This window comes from Fusarium oxysporum, chromosome II (genome assembly GCF_013085055.1).
Source record: "Fusarium oxysporum Fo47 chromosome II, complete sequence".
Taxonomy (NCBI): Eukaryota; Fungi; Ascomycota; class Sordariomycetes; order Hypocreales; family Nectriaceae; genus Fusarium; species Fusarium oxysporum.
Genome location: NC_072841.1, coordinates 4901433 through 4924692, shown reverse-complemented (window position 1 = coordinate 4924692; position 23260 = coordinate 4901433). Strand labels below are relative to the sequence as shown.

General features: G+C 48.4%; 8 protein-coding genes across 8 annotated transcripts; 5 read left to right on the top strand and 3 right to left on the bottom strand.

Annotated features, from left to right (window-relative positions):
* Nucleotides 1–276: 276 nt before the first annotated feature.
* On the top strand, nt 277–1399 carry FOBCDRAFT_197668 (kinetochore Sim4 complex subunit FTA2-domain-containing protein; the record flags this gene model as incomplete). The annotated part of the gene is made up of 2 exons (XM_054703499.1): nt 277–444; nt 491–1399. The coding sequence occupies 2 exons, from the start codon at nt 277–279 to the stop codon at nt 1397–1399; spliced, it is 1077 nt and encodes a 358-aa protein (XP_054559474.1).
* A 14-nt stretch (nt 1400–1413) lies between these two features.
* On the bottom strand, nt 1414–2510 carry FOBCDRAFT_316296 (uncharacterized protein; the record flags this gene model as incomplete). Its single annotated transcript, XM_031174821.3, has 2 exons — nt 1414–1461; nt 1728–2510. The coding sequence occupies 2 exons, from the start codon at nt 2508–2510 to the stop codon at nt 1414–1416; spliced, it is 831 nt and encodes a 276-aa protein (XP_031051606.3).
* An 810-nt stretch (nt 2511–3320) lies between these two features.
* FOBCDRAFT_216344 (Ecdysteroid kinase-domain-containing protein) lies at nt 3321–4623 on the top strand. The gene has a single exon (XM_031174819.3). The coding sequence runs from the start codon at nt 3341–3343 to the stop codon at nt 4586–4588; it is 1248 nt and encodes a 415-aa protein (XP_031051604.2). The 5' UTR covers nt 3321–3340; the 3' UTR covers nt 4589–4623.
* Nucleotides 4624–4774: 151 nt separating this feature from the next.
* On the bottom strand, nt 4775–8363 carry FOBCDRAFT_197665 (uncharacterized protein; the record flags this gene model as incomplete). The annotated part of the gene is made up of 7 exons (XM_054703498.1): nt 4775–5482; nt 5527–6078; nt 6169–6330; nt 6380–6448; nt 6499–6555; nt 6606–6775; nt 6890–8363. The coding sequence occupies 7 exons, from the start codon at nt 8361–8363 to the stop codon at nt 4775–4777; spliced, it is 3192 nt and encodes a 1063-aa protein (XP_054559473.1).
* Nucleotides 8364–8612: 249 nt separating this feature from the next.
* FOBCDRAFT_270048 (uncharacterized protein) lies at nt 8613–9497 on the top strand (the record flags this gene model as incomplete). The annotated part of the gene is made up of 1 exon (XM_059611439.1): nt 8613–9497. The coding sequence occupies one exon, from the start codon at nt 8613–8615 to the stop codon at nt 9495–9497; it is 885 nt and encodes a 294-aa protein (XP_059466832.1).
* Nucleotides 9498–9853: 356 nt separating this feature from the next.
* FOBCDRAFT_237331 (ankyrin repeat-containing domain protein) lies at nt 9854–15820 on the top strand (the record flags this gene model as incomplete). Its single annotated transcript, XM_059610126.1, has 9 exons — nt 9854–9951; nt 10150–10384; nt 10688–10918; nt 10981–11119; nt 11166–11597; nt 11646–12781; nt 12821–13814; nt 13863–15372; nt 15427–15820. 9 exons carry the CDS (start codon nt 9854–9856, stop codon nt 15818–15820), a joined length of 5169 nt encoding a protein of 1722 aa, XP_059466831.1.
* A 267-nt stretch (nt 15821–16087) lies between these two features.
* On the top strand, nt 16088–17448 carry FOBCDRAFT_316294 (uncharacterized protein). Its single transcript, XM_031174816.3, has one exon. The coding sequence runs from the start codon at nt 16181–16183 to the stop codon at nt 17345–17347; it is 1167 nt and encodes a 388-aa protein (XP_031051601.2). The 5' UTR covers nt 16088–16180; the 3' UTR covers nt 17348–17448.
* A 1363-nt stretch (nt 17449–18811) lies between these two features.
* Nucleotides 18812–20668, bottom strand: FOBCDRAFT_177713 (general substrate transporter). Its single transcript, XM_031174815.3, has 2 exons — nt 19234–20668; nt 18812–19183 (listed from the first exon to the last, which is right to left on the bottom strand). The coding sequence occupies exons 1-2, from the start codon at nt 20617–20619 to the stop codon at nt 18947–18949; spliced, it is 1623 nt and encodes a 540-aa protein (XP_031051600.1). The 5' UTR covers nt 20620–20668; the 3' UTR covers nt 18812–18946.
* Nucleotides 20669–23260: the final 2592 nt, after the last annotated feature.

Below are 23260 nucleotides of genomic sequence, written 5' to 3'. Positions count from 1 at the left end.
CGCACTTGAAAGCCGGGTTCAATGTTTGTTATATCGCGAGAACTGTTGCAAGAGTCTTCGCCTCGGCATGCATCTTTCGTATCGCTCGTTGAGATAGAAACCTTCTTTAAATCTTGACACTCGGATAGATTGTAGTTGGATGCCCTCCACAAGATGAATCTCAAAATTCCCCTCCAAATCCCCTTGCTGCAATGCTGAATGGCTTCACTTTGACGGCGTCCAACACGCTAGCCTACCAGCTTTCCTGCAAATCTATCCACCCATATGCTATAAATCATGACAAAAAAGCCATGGCTGCCCCTAGACACAGGGCCAAAACTACCCCCCTACAAAGGCAATCTGATGCACAGGAACGTAAAGTTCCTCAAAGTCCTCGACGTGGACTCCGCCCACGGCACTGTCGTAAAGGCACGGATCGGCAGACAGCTCTACGCCATAAAATTTGTGAGTCGCCATCACTGTCTCAATACATCATCCTAACAGCTCGCAGTTCGTTAGCCCTCCAAGCGATGTCAACACCAGAGAAGTCTACGGCAACAGACCATTATGGAGCTGCTGTCAAGCATTTGACTGGTATTTCTCACCGTTTGAGAACGAATGCCGAGCTTTCGGCAGACTGAAAGAGCAGAGAGCCGAGTTCATCGCTGTCAAGGTCTACGGATGGGTTGCTCTCACGGCAAAACAGATTGAGAGAAAGCTCGTTGCGGCGGGGGCGAAAGGACGTGGACTGAATGGATTTCCACCTGGTACACTCTACGGTATTGTCAAAGACTGGGTTGACATGGCCCCGTATCACGATTCAAAGCAACGCGAGACCCATGACCAGATGGTGGCGGTGAAACATTTCCCCAGAATGCTTAAAGATATCCATAAGCTTCATTTTCTGGGGATCGTGATCCGAGATTTAAAACCAGATCAGTACATCGACGGTGTCCTGGTCGATCTCAGTCTCGCCTCTACAGTTCCCCATCCCTACGGTCCATCAGCCGCTGGCAGTGAAAGTCCCTGGCAACCACGCTGGACGTACGAAAGCCTCGCAGCATGGGACCTGTACTCCTTCCAATGTCACGTCATTGATTTCTGGAAGCACAACTCCAAAATGTTCTTCAGAAGACGGTGTCGAAACGGTATACCAAAGACCTGCAACTTGGTAGCGTACCCTGTAGCTAAATGTCGACAACGGCGCTTCGTCCGTTCAGGACGGTTCGTACCAATCTTGAACTACTATGAGGAGGTGTTAGCGATGGTGACAAAGCCGAAATATGATCCGCTGGATTTTCTCAGGAGAAATCCGGGGTATCCGATGTATATCGCGCCGTTTGGCGTTCCAGCAAGAGCGCCGCCGCCTAGAAGAAGACCGAGGATGAGGCAGAGCAATTCTTGTTGTGCTGTTATGTAGCGCGTTCAGCTCTACTATTTAGTTATCGAGTAGTCGGTGTTGAAGAGAGTATGAGCGTTGATCTGGAAAGCGCAGTGAGCGGCCTTCGGAAATGCACTTGATATGATCGACATGAAATACATCAGATTCCATCTAGCGTCTGGCTACATAAGAAAACCTGTTGGGGGGCGCGTATGCACTAGACAGGGCATGGGTTACTAGTGTAATCACATTCAGGCTATTGTAGGTATCTCGTCTCAAAAGTCCCGCGGTAATGCAGAAAATATGTTATTTCCAGAAATATGTTCAAGTGAAGTAAACAAAACGAACGCATTGGCACATCTTATACCATGTTGACACCAAGGAAACCACCAAATCCAACAGCCATAACTCCCCAACTCCAAGAAGTAATAGACCCTGCTGAGCATCCATCATCGTCGTGATTCTTCTTTTTGGTAGGGCTCGCGGATGAACTTTCACTATCATCATCATCATCGGCGGCAGAACCAGAATCGCTCTTGGAACCGCTGCTAGAACCACTGCTGTCATCACCACTGCTGCCACTAGAGCCACTGCTCCCACTGCTCCCACTGTCTCCAGAGTCCGACCCTGAACTTCCATGGTGAATCTTCCTCTTGCAAAGCTTGTTGCTCGCTGTCTCTGTCGCTTTCGAAGCGGTTGATTTGGTACTCGTGGTCTTTCTCTTCTTGAGATCAACAAAAGTGATAGGTGTCATCCAGAGTTCACTCTCCGACGAAGGAATTGTTCTTGACTGCACGGATGCAGTCTGGGTTGCGGTAATAGTAGCGCACACAGCTGAGCCTGAGCCCAGGGAGCAATCATATGTTGTTGAGCTGACAGCAAGATTCATGCTTGACTCTTCGTAAGTCACAGTAATGCCGTGAAAGTCTCCATCGCAGGAGTATGAAGTGCCAAAGTTTGTCTGGCAAGCGAGAAGATATTCCGTCTTTGAGCCAGTTTCTGTAATAAGGGAGGCGTAGATATTCGTTGCACTTCCTGTCTTTCTCTGAGGTAAAAAGACAGTTTCAGTAGAGTATTTGGTAGTGCTCTTTGCCGCATCAGCCATGTACGGCGCGAGAGCGAGAAGACTGATAGTAATCGAAGACCGCATGATAGTGTTTGTATGTCTGGTTCAGAGAATTGAGTCTGCAAAATCTAGGGAGGGGCGGGAAATGAGCTGAATATTTATCCTTAACCCAATTCACCCTCAAAATTCTTCAGGAACCATGTCGTCCAATAATCAGTGACATTCCCCTACAACGCCACTGGCAACCCTTGCTTACAGCTCAGCCCTGGGAGACAGGGGTAAGCGAGTGAATCATCTCGTCTAACAAGCTTATTTGGTGGCAGTTTATGCTTGTTTTCCGCAGCCACTACCGTCCCGTTATGGTATATCAAAAGAAGCGTGGTATGAAAGGGGGAATTGATCCTCTGCTGATGGCATTGAGGTAGCCCGTCTCTTTGATGACCGTCTTAGTCTGACCAAGGTTGTCGACGTGGCTCTCTACTGTTCATTCGGAGGTTTAGTTATAGGAACCTTGTGAATAGCTGCGCTGCTGCTCTGCATAGCCTACGTCAATTAATTACCCATTCCACGATGTTCACCGCCATGCCTTTGCGGGATCTTGGCAGGAGGTCGCTATTCAGCCCTATCATTTCGCTAGGCATCTTCTGTATCGGGACATGGATCAATGGGGCTATGACAGCTCCTCCTCGTTTATATCGCTCGATTAAGTATGTATTTTTACAATTGCAATCCTTTTGCAGAAGATTCGCCTCGACTGTAAGTTCATGTAGTCTTGCCAAATAAGGAATCGAACCGAGGCCTCCAGGTTCAAATGCCCCGCTCCGAGATGATAATCCGAGCCGGTGAGCTCAGCTTCAATGACGTAGCGTAACCGATCGACTCTAACTTCGTGATAACCTCACTTCAAACTCAAAATGGCAGACACGAGCTCCCGACGAGTCGCCGAGGTACTTCTTGAACCTAAAGGCTTGAAGATTACTTCCTTCCAAGAAATTCAATCTCTTTGGGCAGGATACGGTCATATCTGCGCTCTCACCGCAAAACCAAAAGACGCCGAAACAGCTGGCAGAGTGCGCAAGTACCTGCATGCAGCCGAGTCAAACAATACGTTCTTTCTCATTTTGAAGCTTATATCGCCGCCGCCTGGCCCCACAGATGAGGGTCATCTACGCAAGATACTGAGTTACGACGTTGAGCAGTATTTCTACGAACATGTTGCTCCTCAATTGGATGACGATGTTGCAGTGGCTCACTGCCTGACGTCGAGTTGGGAGTCGAAGCATGAAGATGGAGAATTGAGGGGTCTCACAGCTACAATTCTTACCGATTTGAGAGTCAAATTCCCCGTGGAAGGAGGGAAGCGATCTGTTCTGAGCCCGCGACAAGTTGAGTCTGCTCTGGAGTGGCTGGCCAAATTTCACAGCAACTCGTGGAAATTCCTACCTGCGAACTTGGGTGAATATCTCCTCCCTCCTCTGGAGGAATTCAAGCGAAGAGATGCGGGTGAAGCTGGAGGAAGCAAGTTATGGTTGAACGGGGGATACACTTATCTCGCGACTCGACGCACAGAGTACAAGTCCCTTGCTGGCGATACATACTCCGAGTGGTCAGAGGCGTTTTGCGCGCCTTTTCAGGGATCGGATAAGTCGACTGCTGAAGTGGTAGCTGACTTCCTCACACCAACTGGTCGACCCTTCGAGACGCTCATCCACGGCGATGTCAAGTCTGAGAATCTCTTTACTACCGAGCTGGGAGATGATGTCTGCTTCTTCGACTTTCAATACGTCGGTCTCGGACTGGGAGTCTGCGATTTGGCCAAGTTGTTTACATGCTCCGTCCCCCTCGACATGCTAACCGACTGTCCATCTCTACCAGAAGAAATGGACATGGACCGTGGTGAAAAGGCTTTATTGTATCTCTACCATGAGACCTTGTTGAGCCGTCGGCCATCTGACAAGGAACCCTTGAACTATGATTGGGATACTCTTGTTCGACATTGGGAGTGTGCTCTTGTTGATTGGTGTCGCTTCCAAGCATCGTGGGGATTCTGGGGAAACACGGAGTGGCTTGAGGCGAGAGTTAGGCATATTCTCAAAGATGCTGAGTGGAGAGAGTGGTTGCAGAAGGTGGTTTCTGATACAGGAAGATATTCCAGCATATAGACAACAAACGAATAGATTTGTATTTGATTAGTCAATCAGGTTTCTAGTGGTTGCGCTTTGACAACCTGATCTCTTGGTAATGGTCTGTTGATATCAATTTGATACAGCTCCGCAGGTATCCTCAAGGCCACCCCAGACTTGATACATCCAAGGTGGTACTGACCTTCCATCCCAGCACAGTTCTATCTACTGCATCCCCTTCTTCAGGAAGAATGCAGCGAGCTTCGCAACCTGTTCCAGCTGTTGAAGTGGAACACCCTCACTCCGCGACAGCTTTTCTGAAAGTCCACTAAACGTCTTCCAAACCTCGATGTATTTGTTATTCGTGTTCGAATCGGTGCCTATCCAATTCAGCGCATATGCCATCTGTGCGCGCTCCTGTATGTTCTTCAAATCCTCCTCATCGATAGAGCTATGATAGTAGTCGAAGGCAACCTTGGGCTCAAGTCGCTTCAACTCTCTGGTGTATATGGCACCTAGCCTCACACACTCGATGACAAGAGCAGCTAGGCCTGTGGCTAGGCCGTTGGCCACAGAACTACCCGAGTGGGCTTCGAACTTCTCCAGCTGAGTTTTCATTTCATTGGTGTCGACGACAACTTCGTGGCCGGGGAGGATAAAGTCTATGTTATGGGAATCGCCGACTGTTTCGAGTATGTTTCCTGTTGCCTTGGCCGCGCCGATTCTGAAGCATTGATTGCTGCTTCCATGTGGGTAGCTGAGGTCCGCGGACTGTCCTTGGTCGCTGGCGGCGCAGAATATGAGGATACGATGTTTGTCGATGGCGTTGAGAATCGCCCTGTTGAACTCGCCCTTCAACTCTCCTTCCGGTGGCTTGATAGTCCACGACATGCAGATAATTTGAGACCCTCTCTCTGCGGCGTAATCAATAGCCTTGCCGGTCAGAAGATGCCTGTTATATGGGGGAGCGAGCTTACCTTTACTGCGCTATCCGTTCTGATCTGAAGTTTATCCGAGTTCCCTGCTCGGAATGTCTGAAGCTTGATGACATGGATGACAGCGCTGGGACAAATCTTATGAATCAGCCTGGCCATCAATGTCCCGTGTCCTGAAGGCGAGCTCCAGTACGGCGGCACACGTGGTGTTGGACGTTCATCACGATAGTCAAAGCTTTTGCCCAAAAAGGTGCGATCTCTAGTGTCGTTGAGATCAGGATGCATGAAATCGACGCCATCATCGATCAGGGCGACTTCCACTGGCTTTAGAGATGGTTTGGTGTCCCTGAGAGCTTTGATCTGCCTGAAACGTCTGGAAAAGTCCTCCATGCACTTCATCCACTTGTGTGGATCGATTGATCGCTCTAGAGGCTGAGGTCTAGCGTCGGGGACTTGAATCTGGGTCACCCGTCGACCGCCTCCCGTTTTGGGCGGGTTTACTTTAGGCGGATGTTTCCCCTCTGGCCAAGTCTGGCGTAATCTTTCTTCAAATGCTTTGATGTTCTCTAGAGTTCTGTCGCGAGACTCAAGGCCCTATTGCAAGAGATGTTAGTGTTAACACAACACGACAGCAAGGGACTGGGTCGCTGATAGACATGCCTCATCCTGGGACAGATGAATAACTTCAAGCGTCGGTATCATGGCTAGACCCTCCTTCTCAGACCATGCTCTGAGAGTTGAGTTACTGCCACTCCATTGGAGGTGAATCTCGCGTAGGTGCGTCCCAATCTTGCGAAGGCAGAGCGCATCCAAGTCCAGTCGTCTCCAGTCGAGTATTTCAACACCCTAAATTCATCAGTCTAAGAGCATTACAATAGATATATCTCACACCTACCAGGTCCTTCAGACACTCCTCGATCGCCTCATCACTGTGCGAAGGCTTTTCCATATCTTCAACAACAACCTATTCTTTTATTAGTATTCGGACATAGGTGACTTCCACAGATATCTTACCTTGATGATTCTAGTTACTGGTTTTGCCCGCAACCAGTCAAAGAAAAATACCATGTCCTAAGCAAGTCATCAGTATACGTACAACAAGAAGCAAGATTGTCTCTCACCTTTCTCCCTTGATGCCTCACATCTGGCTGTTCTCTACTGCCCTTTAGTCGAACTTGCGGAAATCCCACGTACTGCAGTGCTGTATCGAACTTCAAATGGCCGAAATGCTTCTTAAAGTCATTCTCACTGAGGGTGTTGGGCGGCCCAAAGTCAAACCAGAACTCTTTGGCTGGACATATTGTTAGCTAGAAATCTTGGGTGAAAGATCCATGTGCTGATAGTGGTTGATGAAGGCCTAACCACAGTACCTGTAGATTCTGGGGGCAAAGGGAACCCTTCTTACCTGGCTCATCCTGCAACCTCAAACTCTCAGCTGCCTTTTCTGGACTCTGTCTACGCAAAGCCTCCAGTTTCAGTAGGTCACTGATCATGTTTGCTGCCTCTTGCGTCTCTTTCTCCTTGCTGAGAGGGCTATCAGCCACTGCTGGCCGAGTGATCTTTTGAACTGCTTCAGTCTTGACACGAGTAAGTGGTGCCAAGTTTGGAGATTGAAGAGGAGTAGTGACGCCTTGTGGTGTCAAGGCGATTGAACCTCTGCGCTTCGAAGCTGAGTCTCCCTTATCTCTAGGCGGTGGCGGACCCATACTCGACCTTTCTGGCCCGGACTTCTCTGGTCTCGCTGATACTCTCTTTGCATCCTTCTTTGGATCTAGTCCCTTCTCGTGTCTGGGATCAACCTTTTTGGGGGCCCCTGATTTGAGCTCTTGGCTGGCTATATCCTGAGCATGTCTGCGTCGGCTCTCTAGCACCTTCTTCCGAGTATGGTGGTGATACTGATATACCGATATAGTCCGATTGGCGTCTTCTGGGTCCTGGATTGGTATGTCTAAAAGACCGTGACATGTGCGTAAAAGTTCACTGACCACGCCCACTTGGCTCTTGCAACAATACTCATAATCGACAGCCCGATGGAGAGGGGTGCGACCTTTGCTATCCCTCACAAAGAACATCTGTCGAGGTGAAAAGCGACACATGTTACTAAACGCATCTTGTCTGTTCTTTCCATCATCAGCGACGCATGCAGCAGCAGCATGTAAGCATGTCGTCTCATCGCCGCCATCCCAATTCTCGTACTTCTTTAACATCAGAGCTTTGTAATCTTCGTATGTTCTCTCTCTCATTCTCAAGCATACTGAGTAATAGAAGGAAATGTTGACCTTCAGAAGCGCGGTGGTCAGAGGAACACGACCTTTGTTATCCGGTGACCATACTAAGACTGCCGGCAGTTTTCGAACAGCTTGCATCATCACCCACTGCAGGCTGACAGGTGGCTTGTGAGTTCTGTAGTTGTATTCTGCCAGGTAATGAAGGAAATTCCTCCTTTCATCATCTGTCTTTTCACTCCATTCGGCCCGCCTGTCATTGACAAATTTTGCTCTCTGACTCTTCTTCTCTTCTTCATCCAAATCAGCGCTGAGCAGCTTCTTGGATAGTTTGCGTGCTTCTTCGAGATCCAGCTCAAACTTGGCCTTAACGTGATCCTCGTCTGGTTCAACTTCTGAAGCAACCAGAAAGTCATTCGGATCGAGGTCGTCGTCGTCGTAGTCATCATCCTCTTCTTCATGCGCATGGGGCAGGCTTTTAGAAGGTTCCTCAGTGGGATTCATCGTGGTTTGGACAAACAATGAGAGACTCAGCTGGATGGTGAAATGAACAAGAAGCTCAATTGGATGGGTAGAGCCTGCATGCGAAAGTTCAGAGAACCTCGCAATAGGTATCATCAGCCCTGTCTTGGCGACATCCACCCATTCTCCCATGATTGGCTTTCTACCCGCTCAGAGACCTGCATGGTCAGCATGTGCCGCCCTCTATAGCCTGATCTGATTTGATCATAGGTACCTCAAGAGGTACCGTCCAAGTCGAAGTTATCTATAAACATCCGAGAAAGGGTTAGTAGGAAGATGAGGATTCTAATTCATATATATTTGAACCCATACTCTCTCATCAAACACTTGGACAATTAGAAACATGGACTCTGCGCAGTAGAGGTCAGCAACGTCACAGCGATGACAGATCCCTGGAGTGATGATCAGGCAGACGAGCCTCTCTTGGCCTTTGATCCACCTATGGAAGACCAGGTCATCGGTGAAGACGACACTTTCCGAACTCAGAATGCCTCTTTGAGCGATTGGGAAAGACGCAACATTATCGAGCGAACCAGTGGAAGCATCCATACTCGCGTTGAGCTGCTTTCAGCCAGTCACGGATCATACAATGAAGGAGGAGAAGAAGCAACACTTCTGGTCTTCCGTTTCCGATTTGACCCTCAGAAAAGTTCTCGGAGAGTGCTTTGGGCCAAAGCCGAAATTGAGTTCTTTGCCGAGGATGACCTGGATCTCACTGTGGAAGCCATCGCGCCCGAGGAGCGTTGGGCAGTGGTGCCGACAACTGATACAGAGACAACAACACGCAGCGGACAGCTGAATCTAGGTGCGTCAGGTGTGCCATTGCTTCAGGCTGGCGCTTCAGCAGGGTTGGAGAAGACGTACAGCAGGGATGTCAAAGATGCGACTACTGTTACAGGCGCCATCAACCTCGGGACAGGGAAGAACTCGGGCGGCTCTACAGTGGCAGTCTGGAATTTCCAGGAAAATGAGCGACATAAGACGGGTGTTCCGGATTCGGTAACGACTGCGATTCTACTGCGACGTTCGTGCGATGAGCGCTTTACTGCGGTAGTGACGCTGGAGGCTGACGTCGACTGGGTCACCGGATTGGAGCGCAAGTTTGCGAGGATACCATTGGATGATCCCATTCTTTTCAATCCCAAACGTACAGGGGGGCCTAGTAAGAAGGGAAGGTCTTACGGATTGAAAGACTTGGCGAATGTTGATCTTTATCAATTATGCAAAGTGAGAATGGCTGTCGAGGCTCCATTCGCTGTAAAATGAAGTGGTGTAACACACAGCTGAAGATAGATAGTCACTTGAATTAGTATTTGGTCAGACCACTTATGAAGGACTTTGAGTTAGCCAGTAGCGATCAAGTACAAGCAATTCTCCGATGAATACATGAGAGATACAGAGAGTGATATGACTGGCATATGCAACTTGTTAACTCGTCACACACCCTGTAGCTCTACCTTGTCAGCTTAACCGTGCCTCCCCCTCTTCCGCCCGTGGTAAGGCTCCCACAGTCGGCTACTGAATTTCAAAAAAGCCATCGCAACTTGACATACAGATTCAGGGTCTGGTTCTGCCACTGATAACTAATCTTAAACAAACAAGCCAAAGACTTTGCTGTGATCATGGCTGAGCCAGTGATTCCTAACGGGCAGAAGCCTGTTTTAGAGGTTCGTACGACAATAGACAACGAAGAAGACAATAAGGAACCAAACAACAGTAAGTAGGCTTGACGACTCTTCTGCGTCTATGCATACTGTAATATGGCTGACATTCTCACAAAGCCGTGCTTAAGGTGATTCAAGAGGGAGGGCATCTTGTAACCACCGACGAGAATTCTGACAACGAAGGACCATTCGTACCCTTTGAGTGAGTGCGAGTCAACCCGATTCCTGTCACTGCTGATATTTATCTTCACAAGTGTCATTCTTATTCATGGAATCTATGGGACAAGTCTAGATTCGTGGACAAGAGGGTCCAACACGATATGGATCAACAAAGCATTCGCCGATGTTTCAGCAAGAATGGGACGCATCATGTCCTACGGTTACCACACAGATGTTGAGAAAGGCAGATACTATTCACCATATGGTATCTATCAAGAAGCAGAGGCGCTTTTGGAAGCCCTCCGAGAACTTCGGACTCCCAAAATAAAGGTTTGTTGCCCTACACCCGTTATAGGTATGTCACTAACTAATGTCTCGGCAGGAAGCTAGACGCCCTATATACTTCTTTTCTCATGATATCGGAGGGACTATAGTAAAAGCGGTAAGAAGTACTTATGAATAGAGTGAACAGGGCTCTAATTGTCGTCAACCGATGTAGGCATTATCAATGGCTACAGATCGCGAAGACAAATACGCTGATATCCTACATTATACGCGTGCTATGGTGAGAAGGATGCCCTCGACCCTTCGTAGTGCCCGGCTATTCTGACTGATTAATGGCGATGGCGACAGTGTTTCTTTGGGTATCCGCACAGATATCCTTCGATCAATCTCCTGGAAGAGTCTGTGTTGCGTTTACTAGACCAAAAGCGTCAGCTCTGGTCCGGCAACATGGTCTGGTACGCCAAATGCCTCACAAAGACGATTGTGAAAGTGAACGATGCGTTTCTTGGAACTCAGATGCTCACCCAGGCCAACTTTGTCAACGTGGTTTCTAATCTCCACCTAGAACCGTCACAACAGGTTCGTGCACAACTCTATGGAAGCAGATGACAAGCCATGGGTCGCTAACCAGTCTGTAAAAGATATTTCCTCTTTCTATGTCTACCATGGCAACCCCATTTGAGCGAGTGGTGAAGATGGAGAAACCAAACTGTGACCTCATCTTGGCCGGAGAAGATGGGTCCCATCCTGTCAATGATGTCTCTTACTCAGACTGGCTTAGTAAGTTACTCGTTGACCGAAAGGCACTCACTAATGTTATACTCAGTGGGTGACTTGAATGACGAACAGCGTGTGGCCCTTCGTAAAGTTATAAACCAAGCGTCGCCTGTATTGCCATATCTCCAGGCCGATGAAGACTGGCAACATCCAGACCTTCTAGACTTACCAGAGCGAGCAGAAACTATCATCGTGCATATGAGATGTTCTTCCGGTGCCGAGGCAGCAACCGAGAACGCCAGTTTCTTTCTAAACAACAGAAGCGGCACATATCATCCTCTACTGTACATGAAGTTCGATGCTCATGATATTCGATTCAACACCTGTGAAGCTATGTTGCGGACATTCATTGCTCGTATTTCATGCAACAGACTGCAGACTGAAAACACGGTATCAAGAACAATGGACACTCTTATCACTTTCGAAGCTTTGCACCGAGTTACTCTGTTCAATGAGGCAGAGAGACTACAAAGCATAGAAGGTGAGCTGAGGTGAAGTCAAACTATTTACGGAGCTGACAAATCTACAGATATAGAGATGGGTATTCAAGTCCTGGGGTGTTTTGATGAGTGCGATGACTCTTCGATATGGTTTCTCCGTGAAATGCGCAAACGTCTTCTCAGAAACGAGATGTGGAGCAAGTTGTTGATAACCACCACAAAAGGAACTCCTGGTGATGCAAATATCGTATCTGCATTGTCTGAATTTCCCCCAGAATATGTCAGAACCATCAATTACGACCCCGAGGAGCCCATACCGTTTCCTGTTGACATGGAAGCATCAAAACTCATGAAAGAGCTAGGTGAATGTGTCGGGGTCGACCTGCATCGAGATGTCCTCAGCATACTCTCTAGCTGCGCGAGCGATCATGATCTTTGTGGATTGGTCCTCGAATGGCTCGGATCCTGCACGACTCAAATTGCACGTATCACGAGGCTACTGGGCAAAACCGTTACCCCAGCTCTACTTTTCGCGGAAATACTGGAAGATATCGCTGAGGCACATCGAACTTGGGCTAAGATGCTACTGTCTTGGCTCTTGGCCTGCTACAGACCACTGAAATGTGACGAGTTCCACCGTGTCTCTGATACAGTGTGGACTCGAGTAGTCGAAAGCGAAGCCACTCGACCGAATTTGGCAGATATTCTACAGAGCTTTCATGGACTGATCACTCCTGTGAACGGAGAGATTAAATTCAGGCATCCTGCCACTCGTGCCTGGCTCGAAAGCCGTCACTTAGTTGTCGATAAAGGTATTTGGTATGATACAGACGAGACTGAGCGCCACGAGATGGTACTGCGAACTTGCATCGACTATATCCAAGATGCAGCTGAGAACCCAGATGACGCGACACTGCATCTTCCTTACGCCATTGAATTCTGGCCCAAGCACTGGCAGTTAGTCGAGACCTCCGAAAAGCAAGTGGTAGACCTGTTTGAGAACGATACAGTGTTCGAGTTCTGGGCAAACTCACTAGTTGGCCTGAAAAACACGCTTTTGAAGCCACCTCCAAAACATATAAAGCCCCTTCCTGTTGCAGCTCACCTGGGCTTGACGACAGTCGCAGAAACGCTTTTAAGAAGAAGCCCAGATCAACCTGAGTCACGGGACCAGGCCTTAATTGAGGCTTGCAGAGCAGGCCATGTTGCTGTCATTCGACTTTTGGTGCGTTCATATTCCGATGGCTTGAACTTTGGCGATGAGAATCTACACGAAGCCGCGAGAGTTGCTGGCAACTCATACAACAGCGAAGCTCTGAGAGAAATCGTCAACGGTCTACCCGAGCCCCCAAAGACTGCCTCAGTGCAGGAATGCACGAGACACGAGTTTGAAGCGAACTCCAAGCCCACAAAGAGTCAAGAGAAGAACGATCAGCAAGATAACTCATCGGACGGAGCGATGAAGGGCGAACAAGAGGTTAAAGACATGAAATCTGAAGAGCATGTATCCGGGCCACTCGACTGGCTTGTGATGCCGATGAACAGAGCGGTCAAGTCAGGGATGGACGATGTTGTCACTAGACTACTCCAGCTTGGAGTGGACCCTAACCCCCCAAAGGGCATAACCCCCTACGGCAACAGCTTCATCTACACAGCAGCCAACACCTCCAATATAAGCTGCGCAAAACTCCTCATCGAAGCGGGAGCGAACCCAGCTGCAAGAAACGACCAAGGTTATACTCCATTGCACACCGCTATTGACTGGGCTTCTGGCGAGACAGTCGAGTTCTTACTTGAGCATGGCGCTAGTATCGAGGATGAAGACCCAGAGAACCGCAGAGCTTTGGACATGGCTGCTTCATGGGGCTCTTTCACGGCATTGGAGATCATACTACAGCAAAAGGACGAGGTAGAACGCTTGGAGCATCATCCAGATCGATACCCAGTAAATCAGGCGGCTGAATCTGGTCATAATAAATGTCTCGAGATTCTTCTCCGACATGGCTTCAGTCCTAACATTGTCACATCAACAGGAGAAACCGCCTTGAGATCTGCCATTCAAGCTGGAAGAATTGACCTTTGTAAGATATTACTGGACAATAAAGCTGATCCAGATCTGACACCGGAAAATGCGAATACACCTCTTATACAGGCAATCTCCATGGGCGATCTCGGCATGGTTAAGCTACTCATCGAACACGGGGCCACAATAGACAAGCGTGAAGCACCGCCAGATGAAGGGTGGTCACGAACGCCGCGTAAGCTCCTCATGAATCAAAAGACGTAAACTCACTAACAATACATAGTGAACGTGGCCGCCGACTGGAGTCAACCAGATATCTTTCAATATTTACTTGAAAAGGGGGCAGATCCCAATGCCCGCGACTCAGACGACATACCAGTGATAGGCGCTGCAGTAGACGGTGGACACACGAACATGGTGAAATGGCTAGTAGAGGCGAGTGCCGAAGTGAATGCCACCTACTTCGAGGCCAAATCGACGCCACTTCATGAAGCTACAGCCTATCCTGAAATGGTTCGTCTTCTGCTCCAGCATGGTGCGGATATCAGCAAGGTCAATGCGTATTCGAGAACAGCCTTGAACTACGCCATCTGTGCGAATAGCCTGGCCGCTGTTCAGATTATGCTTGAGGAGACCAAGGCCAAGTTTGATCTTGGTGCAGCCAACATCGAACCAGACCTACGCGCGGCAGTTAGTTCTGGGTGGACCGAGGTTGTTGAGGCACTACTTGAAGCTGGAGCAGACATTAACGCCATTGATGAGGAAAATAAATCACTCTTGGCATGTGCTATGACAAAAGGTGCATCAATTGACATGATTCGCAAGGTTCTTGAATACAATCCCGATCTGGAGCTGAAGGACAACAAGCAGAATACGGCACTTCATTGTATCAACACTTCGACAAGTCTCGATACCGTCCGACTTGTCGTCAACGCTGGTGGAAAACTCAATGTCTTGAACTCCGAGAATGAGACACCACTGATCTACGCTATCCGAGCTCAGCTTGATGATGTCTTTTCTTATATGCTGAGAAAGGAGCCTGCGCTGCTGAATGGGTCCGTGGCATTGTCTAAGCAATCAGTTACACCCCTCCACGAGGCATGCAGAGCAGGTACACTGGCCATGGTTCGATCATTGATTGAGCATCAGGTGGAAGTCAACTCGACCTGTAAAGATGTCTACGGAACCCCTTTGATCGCAGCGACCCTTCGAAGCGATGTTGCATCATCTGGTCTAGCAAGTGAGATCATCGCTCTACTTCTTGTGAATGGAGCCGATCCAAAAGTCCCAGCTGGGCTATTCCGATATCCACTCATCTCAGCATGTCTGGCCTGTCCTAATGATACAATGAAGCTACTCCTGAACTCTGACGCTTCACCCCTCGACCAAGACTCCTTAACTCGCAAGCCGGTTCACTTGTCCTGTTACAACTCCCTTGACGTTCTCAACCTCCTGGAAATCCCAGACTCGGACTTTTCAGCCAGGGATATAGTTGGTAGAGTCCCTCTACACTATGCTGTAATGAGAGGAGATGTGGAGTTAGTGCAAGCGGTTCTCGAGCGTTCTAAGCGAGCTGGCATTGATATCGATGTTAAAGACGACGACGGGTGGACACCACTTCTCTGGGCTTTTCGCGTATCTCCCATCTGGAATCATCAGCTTGTAGATCCTGTTTCAACTCTTCAAGTGGTCTCACTTTTAGTGAAGAATGGTGCCGACATTAACGCAAAGGGGCATGGAAGCGGTAAAGACTGGACGTTCCATGATGTGGCCTACTATCACCACGCTGAAAGGTACGTATTCGGATTCCCTTGATATCTTAGCTGACCTGGGCTCACCCTTCCCAGTATCGAAATGCTCCTAGATCAAAAGTCTGCAGCAAGCCAAGGAAATAGTCCAGCGAAAAAGCGAGGTAGTCTTCCAGTGCCCCCAGGTGACGAGAGCTGGTTCTGTCATTGCTGTTTGCTCGAAAGCCACGGTATCTATTTCAAGTGCTCATCGTGCCACGACTTTACCCTGTGCTATAAATGTCACTGGTCTTCTTCCAAGACACATCCTGATCATTCATCGTACATTCGACACGGGAGCGAGTGGTATGACGACAGCACGTCAGAGCAAGAGAAGATCAGCGAGATGGGTATAGACGATGGTGGTAGGGATGAAGATGTGCTATTGGATCGTGAAGAGATTCTGTATGAAGATTTTGATAGTGAGATGTCAGATGAGACATCGGAGCACTAGTCTTAAGGGTGAAGAAGAGGTTACGAAATAGCGAATCATTTTTAGTGACAACGATTGTTGAAACGGGTGCTGTGCCGCGGCCAAGGCTGTTGCCTGAAGGTTTTACAGACGCCACTACGTGCAGCTCTTTCATCTACCAATTAAGAGGATCCCAGATCGACTCACTACAATTCGGCAATTTCCATAGTCAGATAAACAGTCATCATTAGTGGGGCTGAAGCTTCTTTCAACCCCCCCCCAACCTCATCACAGAACCATTCTACCTATAAAGAACGATGATGGTAACCTACACTACAAATCAGTTTCTTCATCATATTCCAAACATTTATTTGCCACAAAAAGTATCTCAGTACAACCAGAATGCCTGTAACTGTCGCCATTCCCAACCGTAAAGTCAGTTCTTGGCAAGATCCCAAAGCTGAAAACACCTCACAGCTCCTAAGAGGAGCTAGTTCCCAAGAGGCAAGTAGCTGCAAGCAAATCATCCAAAGCTCATTCTCCTTCAACGGGTCTCTTGAAGAAAACCATGTATCAGCTTCGAGGAATGGTCTCGTCTGGTCATCGTTCCACGCATACAGCACCCACCATCATCTGACGATCCGCCCCGAAGATGTCTGGTTTGCCATAGTCACCCAAATCAGCGCTTACATCAATGCCAATTCCGAGAAGATGCGCGATTACTTCGTCAGCCATGATGGCCAGAAGAAGCTTGAGGTTATTGATTGCGCGACTCTGCATACTGCTGATTTCGGAAAACTCTCTCAGCAAATGGCCCTCGAGATCGCAAATAACATCAAGGATCCTGCATTGAGAGAATGGGTTCTTCCGTCGTTCTCGACAACTACTGAGAATGATCGCATCGTTGGATCCGTACTTCTAATGGGTGCACTGCAGAAATATTTCTCTTATGGAATGACTATGTTATGTGGTATCCCGTCAGTAACACTCCTCGGAGAAGTAACCGACTACGAAGATATTCTCAAGAGACTTGATAAACTGGAAGAGATGGGCGAGGAACCGATTCAGTTCGCCAATCTCCTGCGGCCAATTCTTCGAAACATGGTTCTCTCTTTCACCCAACCGTCCGACAGAGCTATCCATACATTCTGGAACCAAATTGCCGATATGGACCGGATGTCGGGGTCCAACAAGATGACAGGCTGGATCACAGCGTTTTGCTATTGGGACGACGAAGGAAAGGTTCATCCCCCCAGTCGAGCAAATTGTACCCTCGAGGGATTGATGTATCCCTATGTCGAGACGGATAACATTCCCTGTGGATACGTCACTGTTCCGGTTGAAGTTGACGACAATGGTACTTTGTATGATTGCAAGATGCTTGCTGGATCTGTTGGCATACAAGCTGTTCCAGGCCCTGAAGGTTATGTCCCTGCTTTCGATCCTTATGAAAAAAGAAGACGTGACGTGGAAGTGGATGAGAAGAAATTGGGGATAAAGCCTGTTACTGGGTGGATGATCTACGAGTTTGTGGAGCGGAAGGGGCCAGGTCGAAGACGGCCTAGGTAAGAACATATTTTCCATGAATCCATACTAATAACAAAGTTTGAGTTTTGGAACATCGCAATCTTAGTAGGCTATGAAACCAGTTAGTTTTGACAGCATGGTCCAAGGTCAGAAGTTCTTTTGCTTCCTTGGGCTGAATATTCTGAATATACTGAATATAAATGTGACTAACCTCTTATGTCGCATAAATTCATATCAGTGGTATCTAGGAGAAACAGTCCCTTAAAAAATTGCCCGCTTTCTGGCTCTCGCCTTAGTATACCAGTTGCGCCAACCCAAAAGCTCATGTCGGTTAATACTCGTTTCACAAGAGCCTCTCGCTTGCTCATAAAGGAATGTTCCAAGAGACGCGTAAAATCACAGATCCCAAGCTACAGTAAAAGTGTCTTGATAGAGGGTTAGGGCGTTCCTGTGTTAGTCTCTGGCCATTTCGTTGAGAGGTCTCTATGGAAGGTCTTATCGTGGCCTTGTACTTGCTGTCCGTTCATCTTCAAGCTTTTCAACTCAGGCGGCAACTCATCTACCAGTGAGTTTCAATTGGGCTTTGAAACTCAAGATTTCTCCTAAACACTTGCGCAAATATGCTTGCTTCTAGACTCATGCATATAGGACATGGCGTCGATCAGATTTTGTCTAAAACAGGAAAGATATTAACAAAGGCGCAAAAGGTCAGAGTTCTAGGACTGATGTTCTCTTTGTGATGTCTTGCTCACTGAACCGAATCCTGTCTGTCGTTGAGAGACTTGCTCAGCGTAAGCAAAAATATAAATGTCTACACCCTAGGTCTTACTATCATTGATTTAATATTAACCAAGTCGTGAAAAAGTGAGTATACGATTTGGTTATCACACATTTCCAGTACTATTCAGAGCTTTGTCCCCTAAACTCACTGATGTCATAATCTCATACCCTCACTTCCAACGCTGTGGTATGCTTATCTCCGCGTTTCAACAACGATCCCACGATCCCGTAATCATATCCCCACGGGGCAAGCCAAAATGCAAGATACGCCAATTATGGGTCTTGATAACAAAAAGTCCATGGTATGATCCCTCCGGAACAAATGCTCACAATGCACTAAATGCGGTGCAATGATTCAGTGTTCGGCTTTCCAAAACGGGACATCCGCCAACAAGCAACCAACCAACTACAATTCCTCCCCCAAAGTCAAAGGAAATAACTGACTGAGCCCAACTCCACAAAAACAAGTGGTTCCTCGGGGTAAACGCGGAGGACTCTTCCGGACGCGTTAAGGGATTCTCCAATTTTAATTACATGGCTGCCTAAGCTGAAAGGAAGGGATCGTCAAATTGGTCTCCACGGGGTTTAGGTGAGAGTAATCTAATCTCCAAGGGGGGAAATGTCGGGGAAAGAGTTTTCGCCACACGTTGTAAATTGGAGAATTGATGCGGAGATCACGGTGTAAGTCGTCAAGGTAATGAATGGGTCACAGATGGAGAGACGGAGTTTGTTCGTTATAGTGGTCTATTGATCTATAACTCAATGCTAAATGGCTCTAAGTCTTTGTGACTCTAAAGAAAGGGTATCCAAAATGTGTTATAACACAAACGTTTCTATATGAAACAATACTCATGAGCAAATCTAAGACTTCTCAGAGTTGAAGCCAGAGTCGTCGCGGACTGTACCGCTCTCCTCATTTGGCTTCTCCAAAACTCCACCGCGACTAGACTCGTCGACGAGACCAAGTCGAATAGCCTCGCGCTCGACTTCCTCGTGAGAAAGGAAGGGAAGCTCCTTGGCGGCTTGGACATAGGACATCTTCTCGACGAAGCCCTTGGCGAAGATGATGTCGATTTCCTCGAGAGATCGGTTGGCAGTCTGTGATTTGTTAGTTGTGATTGCGGGGATGGAGTAGTGGAGTTGCTTACCTCGGGGTAGAACCAGTAAAGGATGGGGAAGAATGTGGCGTTGGCGCAGCCGAAGAAGAGATAGGTTCCCCAGTGGATGTTGGAGATCATGATGGGAACGATCATGACGATGACAAAGTTGAACAGCCAGTTGGTGCAGGTGGATGTAGCGTTGGCCTTGCCACGGGTCTTGAGGGGGTTGATCTCAGCGGGATACAGCCAGGGAAGAGGCAGCCAGGTAGCACCGAACGAAGCAATGTAGGTGAAGAGACCAGCGATAGCACCTTTTGAGATTTGAGGCGCATTGGTACCGGGATCAGAACCACCGGGGATGAGGAAACCCATCGTCAAGAACATGGAAAGCATCTGACCAGCAGTACCGATGAGGAGCAGCTTGCGACGGCCAACACGCTCGATAAGGAACCATGATGAAGTTGCGAAGATGGAGTAGACGATCATGTTGACGCCGCCGAGGAGAAGAGCAAAGTTCTTGTCGCCAAAGATGTCGGTGCACAGAATAGGGAAGTAGTAGATAACAGCGTTGCAGCCACCAACCTGCTGCATGAACTGCGATCCTGAACCGAGAAGCATACGGCGGAAGTGCTGTGTCTTTCCACCAGTGAAGAGAGCCTTGACGGGTGTGCTCTTCTGAGCAGCGAAACCAGAGGCACGAATGGAGTCGACGACACGATCACGTTCAGCGCGGGTCTCGTCGCTGTCGACTTCGAAGCCGCGAATGGCGGCAATGACACGCTCGGCTTCCTCGTGTCGGTCGTGGGTGAGAAGCCAGCGGGGAGATTCTGGCAGCCAGACCATTGAGACGCAGAGGATAAGACCGAAGACGCACTGGAAGGCAATGGGGAAGCGCCATGTGAGGTCCTGGGGACCGTAAGAGCAGCCGTAGTCAATCCAGTATGCGATGAGTGTACCAAAGGCGATGATGCCACCCTCGATACAGATGAGGAGACCTCTGTTGGTGGTGGTAGAACACTCAGCTTGGTATGTTGGGATGGTAGAGGTGTTGATACCGTTTCCAACACCAGTGATTGTTCGTCCGATGATGAGCTGCGCAAGAGCCTTGTGGCCCTTCATAGCAGTGACCTGGATGATGACACCAACGATCATGATCCAACCACCAAGGATCATCGCCCTTCGACGACCGAGCAAGTCACCGATCCAGAGGATGAACATGGCGCCGAATAAGCAACCAATCTCGTAAATGGCCGTAACGAAACCCTGCATGGTGCTGTCCTTTGTCTCGGGGAAGTAATCATGGAAAGGGTCTGCGTCGATAATACCAGACATCACACCTTGGTCATAGCCGAAGAGGAGGAAACCTGTCGTTGCGACGGTGGAGATGGCCAGGGACAATTTCTTGCCCGTCAGGCCTGCGAAGGAGGGAGGCATGGTGACGGAGGGGGGGCTATAGACCTGCTATGTTTGAGGGGGGAGCTCGTCTAGAGCTGGAGGATGGGGGAGTTGGTGAGGGAGGCATTGGGGGAGAGGAGAGGGTTTATATGTTGAGAGTGAGCAGAGTGATTAGAGTGTAAGTGGGAGAGGGAGTCTGGGATGCGAAAATTCTGAAGTGAGTGTATTACTATTTCTCCACGTATGGTCCACTATCTCCACGGGTTGGAAGTGACGATCATCCTTGAAAGAAGACAAAAAGTTGGTCAAGGACGAAAAAGGTCCCTTGAAGAAGACCTGGAGTGTCTCCGCGTGCAACAGTGGGTGGACCGAAGGAATATTGGAGATCTCCACGTCTGAGTCGTTCACAAGTCGCACACTGAAACTCACCACTAAAACCCACTCTAACCATTGTGAGTCTCAGGCGCTGCCTTACAGGGCACACACTGTAGATGCCGTCTTCCGATTCCTTCGGATCTGCCAAGAAGCAGGGCAGGCAAACCTCGGTGTTACTGAAAACAGGCAAAACCGTGACGTCAAGTTTATTCTCAGCAAGCGGCAAAGGCGCCTGAAAAAACGGCATATTTTTCTTAGTGCTGGATGGTAGCGGATGAAACGTTCTATTTGGTCCAAAGAACCCTTGTCGTGGCGATCATTTAGAGCGGCAGAGACGTCATTGGTTCAGGGGATATGTCCACGATGGTGCTAGTGATTAAGCATGATAAAGCCGAGGCTCTACACGTGAAGGTTTATACGATTAATAATAATAGCGGTTACATTTATTGTATTGAGGTTTGCAGTTGATGGTTTGTTTATGTGGATGAGGTTATGGACGATCAAAGGGTCTTCCCCAAAGTCCACAGCTCTCGTCTAAAAAATGGCGAAAAAAAACAGGAACCTGGGGATTGCAAAAATATCGGGCCTCAAAGGTCGGGGGTGGGAACCACAGAATCTCTGAAGATCATGTCCCTATGAGGAGCGGACAAAGAGCTCAATGCGTGATTGAGGTTCCAGTTTACGTGGAGAAGACACAGAATTTGTGGTTCGGAGTGGTTGTTGGTGACAAATTCGTAGTTGCGAGGAATTGCTCTGCCTTGGAAAGAGGACGATTGTTTAATTGACGTGGAGAGCACAGTGTACAGGAATAAAGTTCAGAGTTTTCTCTTGCAAGCGAAAACAATCGTCGAAATGCGAGGTTCGCTACCTATTTCGGGTTACAGGTGCAGGTCTGTTGTTTGTGGTGGACCTCGCGCAGAATGACATTCAACGGTATGTACAATTGGGTCTGGGGAAGATGATCAAAGGGTCCAATTGAGCTGCAGTGTCAAACCGTTGATCTCGTTCAAAATTCCATAAAATTGGATAGAAAGAAGGGACAAGAAATGCACGTCGTTAAAAGCACGTTTCTTGGCCGCGGGAGATCATCAGTTGGGGACCTGAACTTGTAAACTTGGCGATGCTAGAACATTGGCATCACCAGCAGAACAACCACTGTCTTGGCTGCACAACTTCAGGATTACTACCAATTGATTCAAGTTACTGATTCAAGGACGGCATTTCTTATCCATTGACCCGACATCGGATTATCTCCTATCTTGCTTGCATTGTATTGATCATCCACCCTCCCTTACTCAAGACCGTCGTATACGCCGATCCTTTTGCGCAATTAAACTTTCGATTCCTTTCAATGACTCTCGGATTGCTTCTTTTGGTAATTGCGGTTTTGTTTCATTGTGAGATTCGTCAGCTTTTAAGCCGCAACTAATCTCAATCTCAACCAACAATCCAACATCCTTATTCACTGCCTTGGGTTAGGTAGGGTAGTTGGTAGCAGGCGTGCCAATTGGAGACTCGGAACCGGTCTTGCATCCGTGGTCTTGGCGATCCTTCCGACGGAGAAAAGATGCCTTGGCAGGCGGATAACGGCGCAAGAACGGGAGTTAGCCGAGCGTTTAGGCGGGCATAGTGAGGGTTTACGGTGAGTGCCAAGATGACGAGTTTTGGTGATACGGGATATCCTTGTTTTGGTACTGAGGCTCTCGTCAGAGCGGATCTTGTGTAAATCCAGACTCAATGACAATCATGAGTTATTGCAATGAGACTAACGTCAAGTGTACATCGTCTTTTCTTGCGCCATCACCTCTTCAACATGCCCTGTCCGTAAGCTGTTCGTCGTGATGGCCTTTAATTGACTGACGTGCTAAACCTGTGACACGCGACCCAGTATTAAAAGTGTCACTGTCAACCTCGTGGACCCTTTATCTCACCCACAATGGAGTTGACTGTGGGATTTTTCGCCGAGTTTTAGACCGAGAAGCAGGGACTTCTCCAGCTCCTGGGCCAGTGTTTTTCTGGCACAAGGTTAAGTTGACGAGATGATGGGATGCGGAGGCTTGGGGTCTGGGGGAGGAGTTTTGATGCACGTTTTTGAGGGGATTGAAGCTGGGGAAAATTGCCACTCATGACGATCAACGTCAACTTCATGAAACTGAGTATCGCGAATTACCAATTTCACAAGTGCAAAGTAATTTTGTTTTGATCTCATTTTTACCGCATTACTGATCGCGATGGTGGTTGTAGGTGTGAGCGTTGCCCATGGTGTTGATGCCCACTGAGAACGCGACCGTGAGCTTAGTGCTTT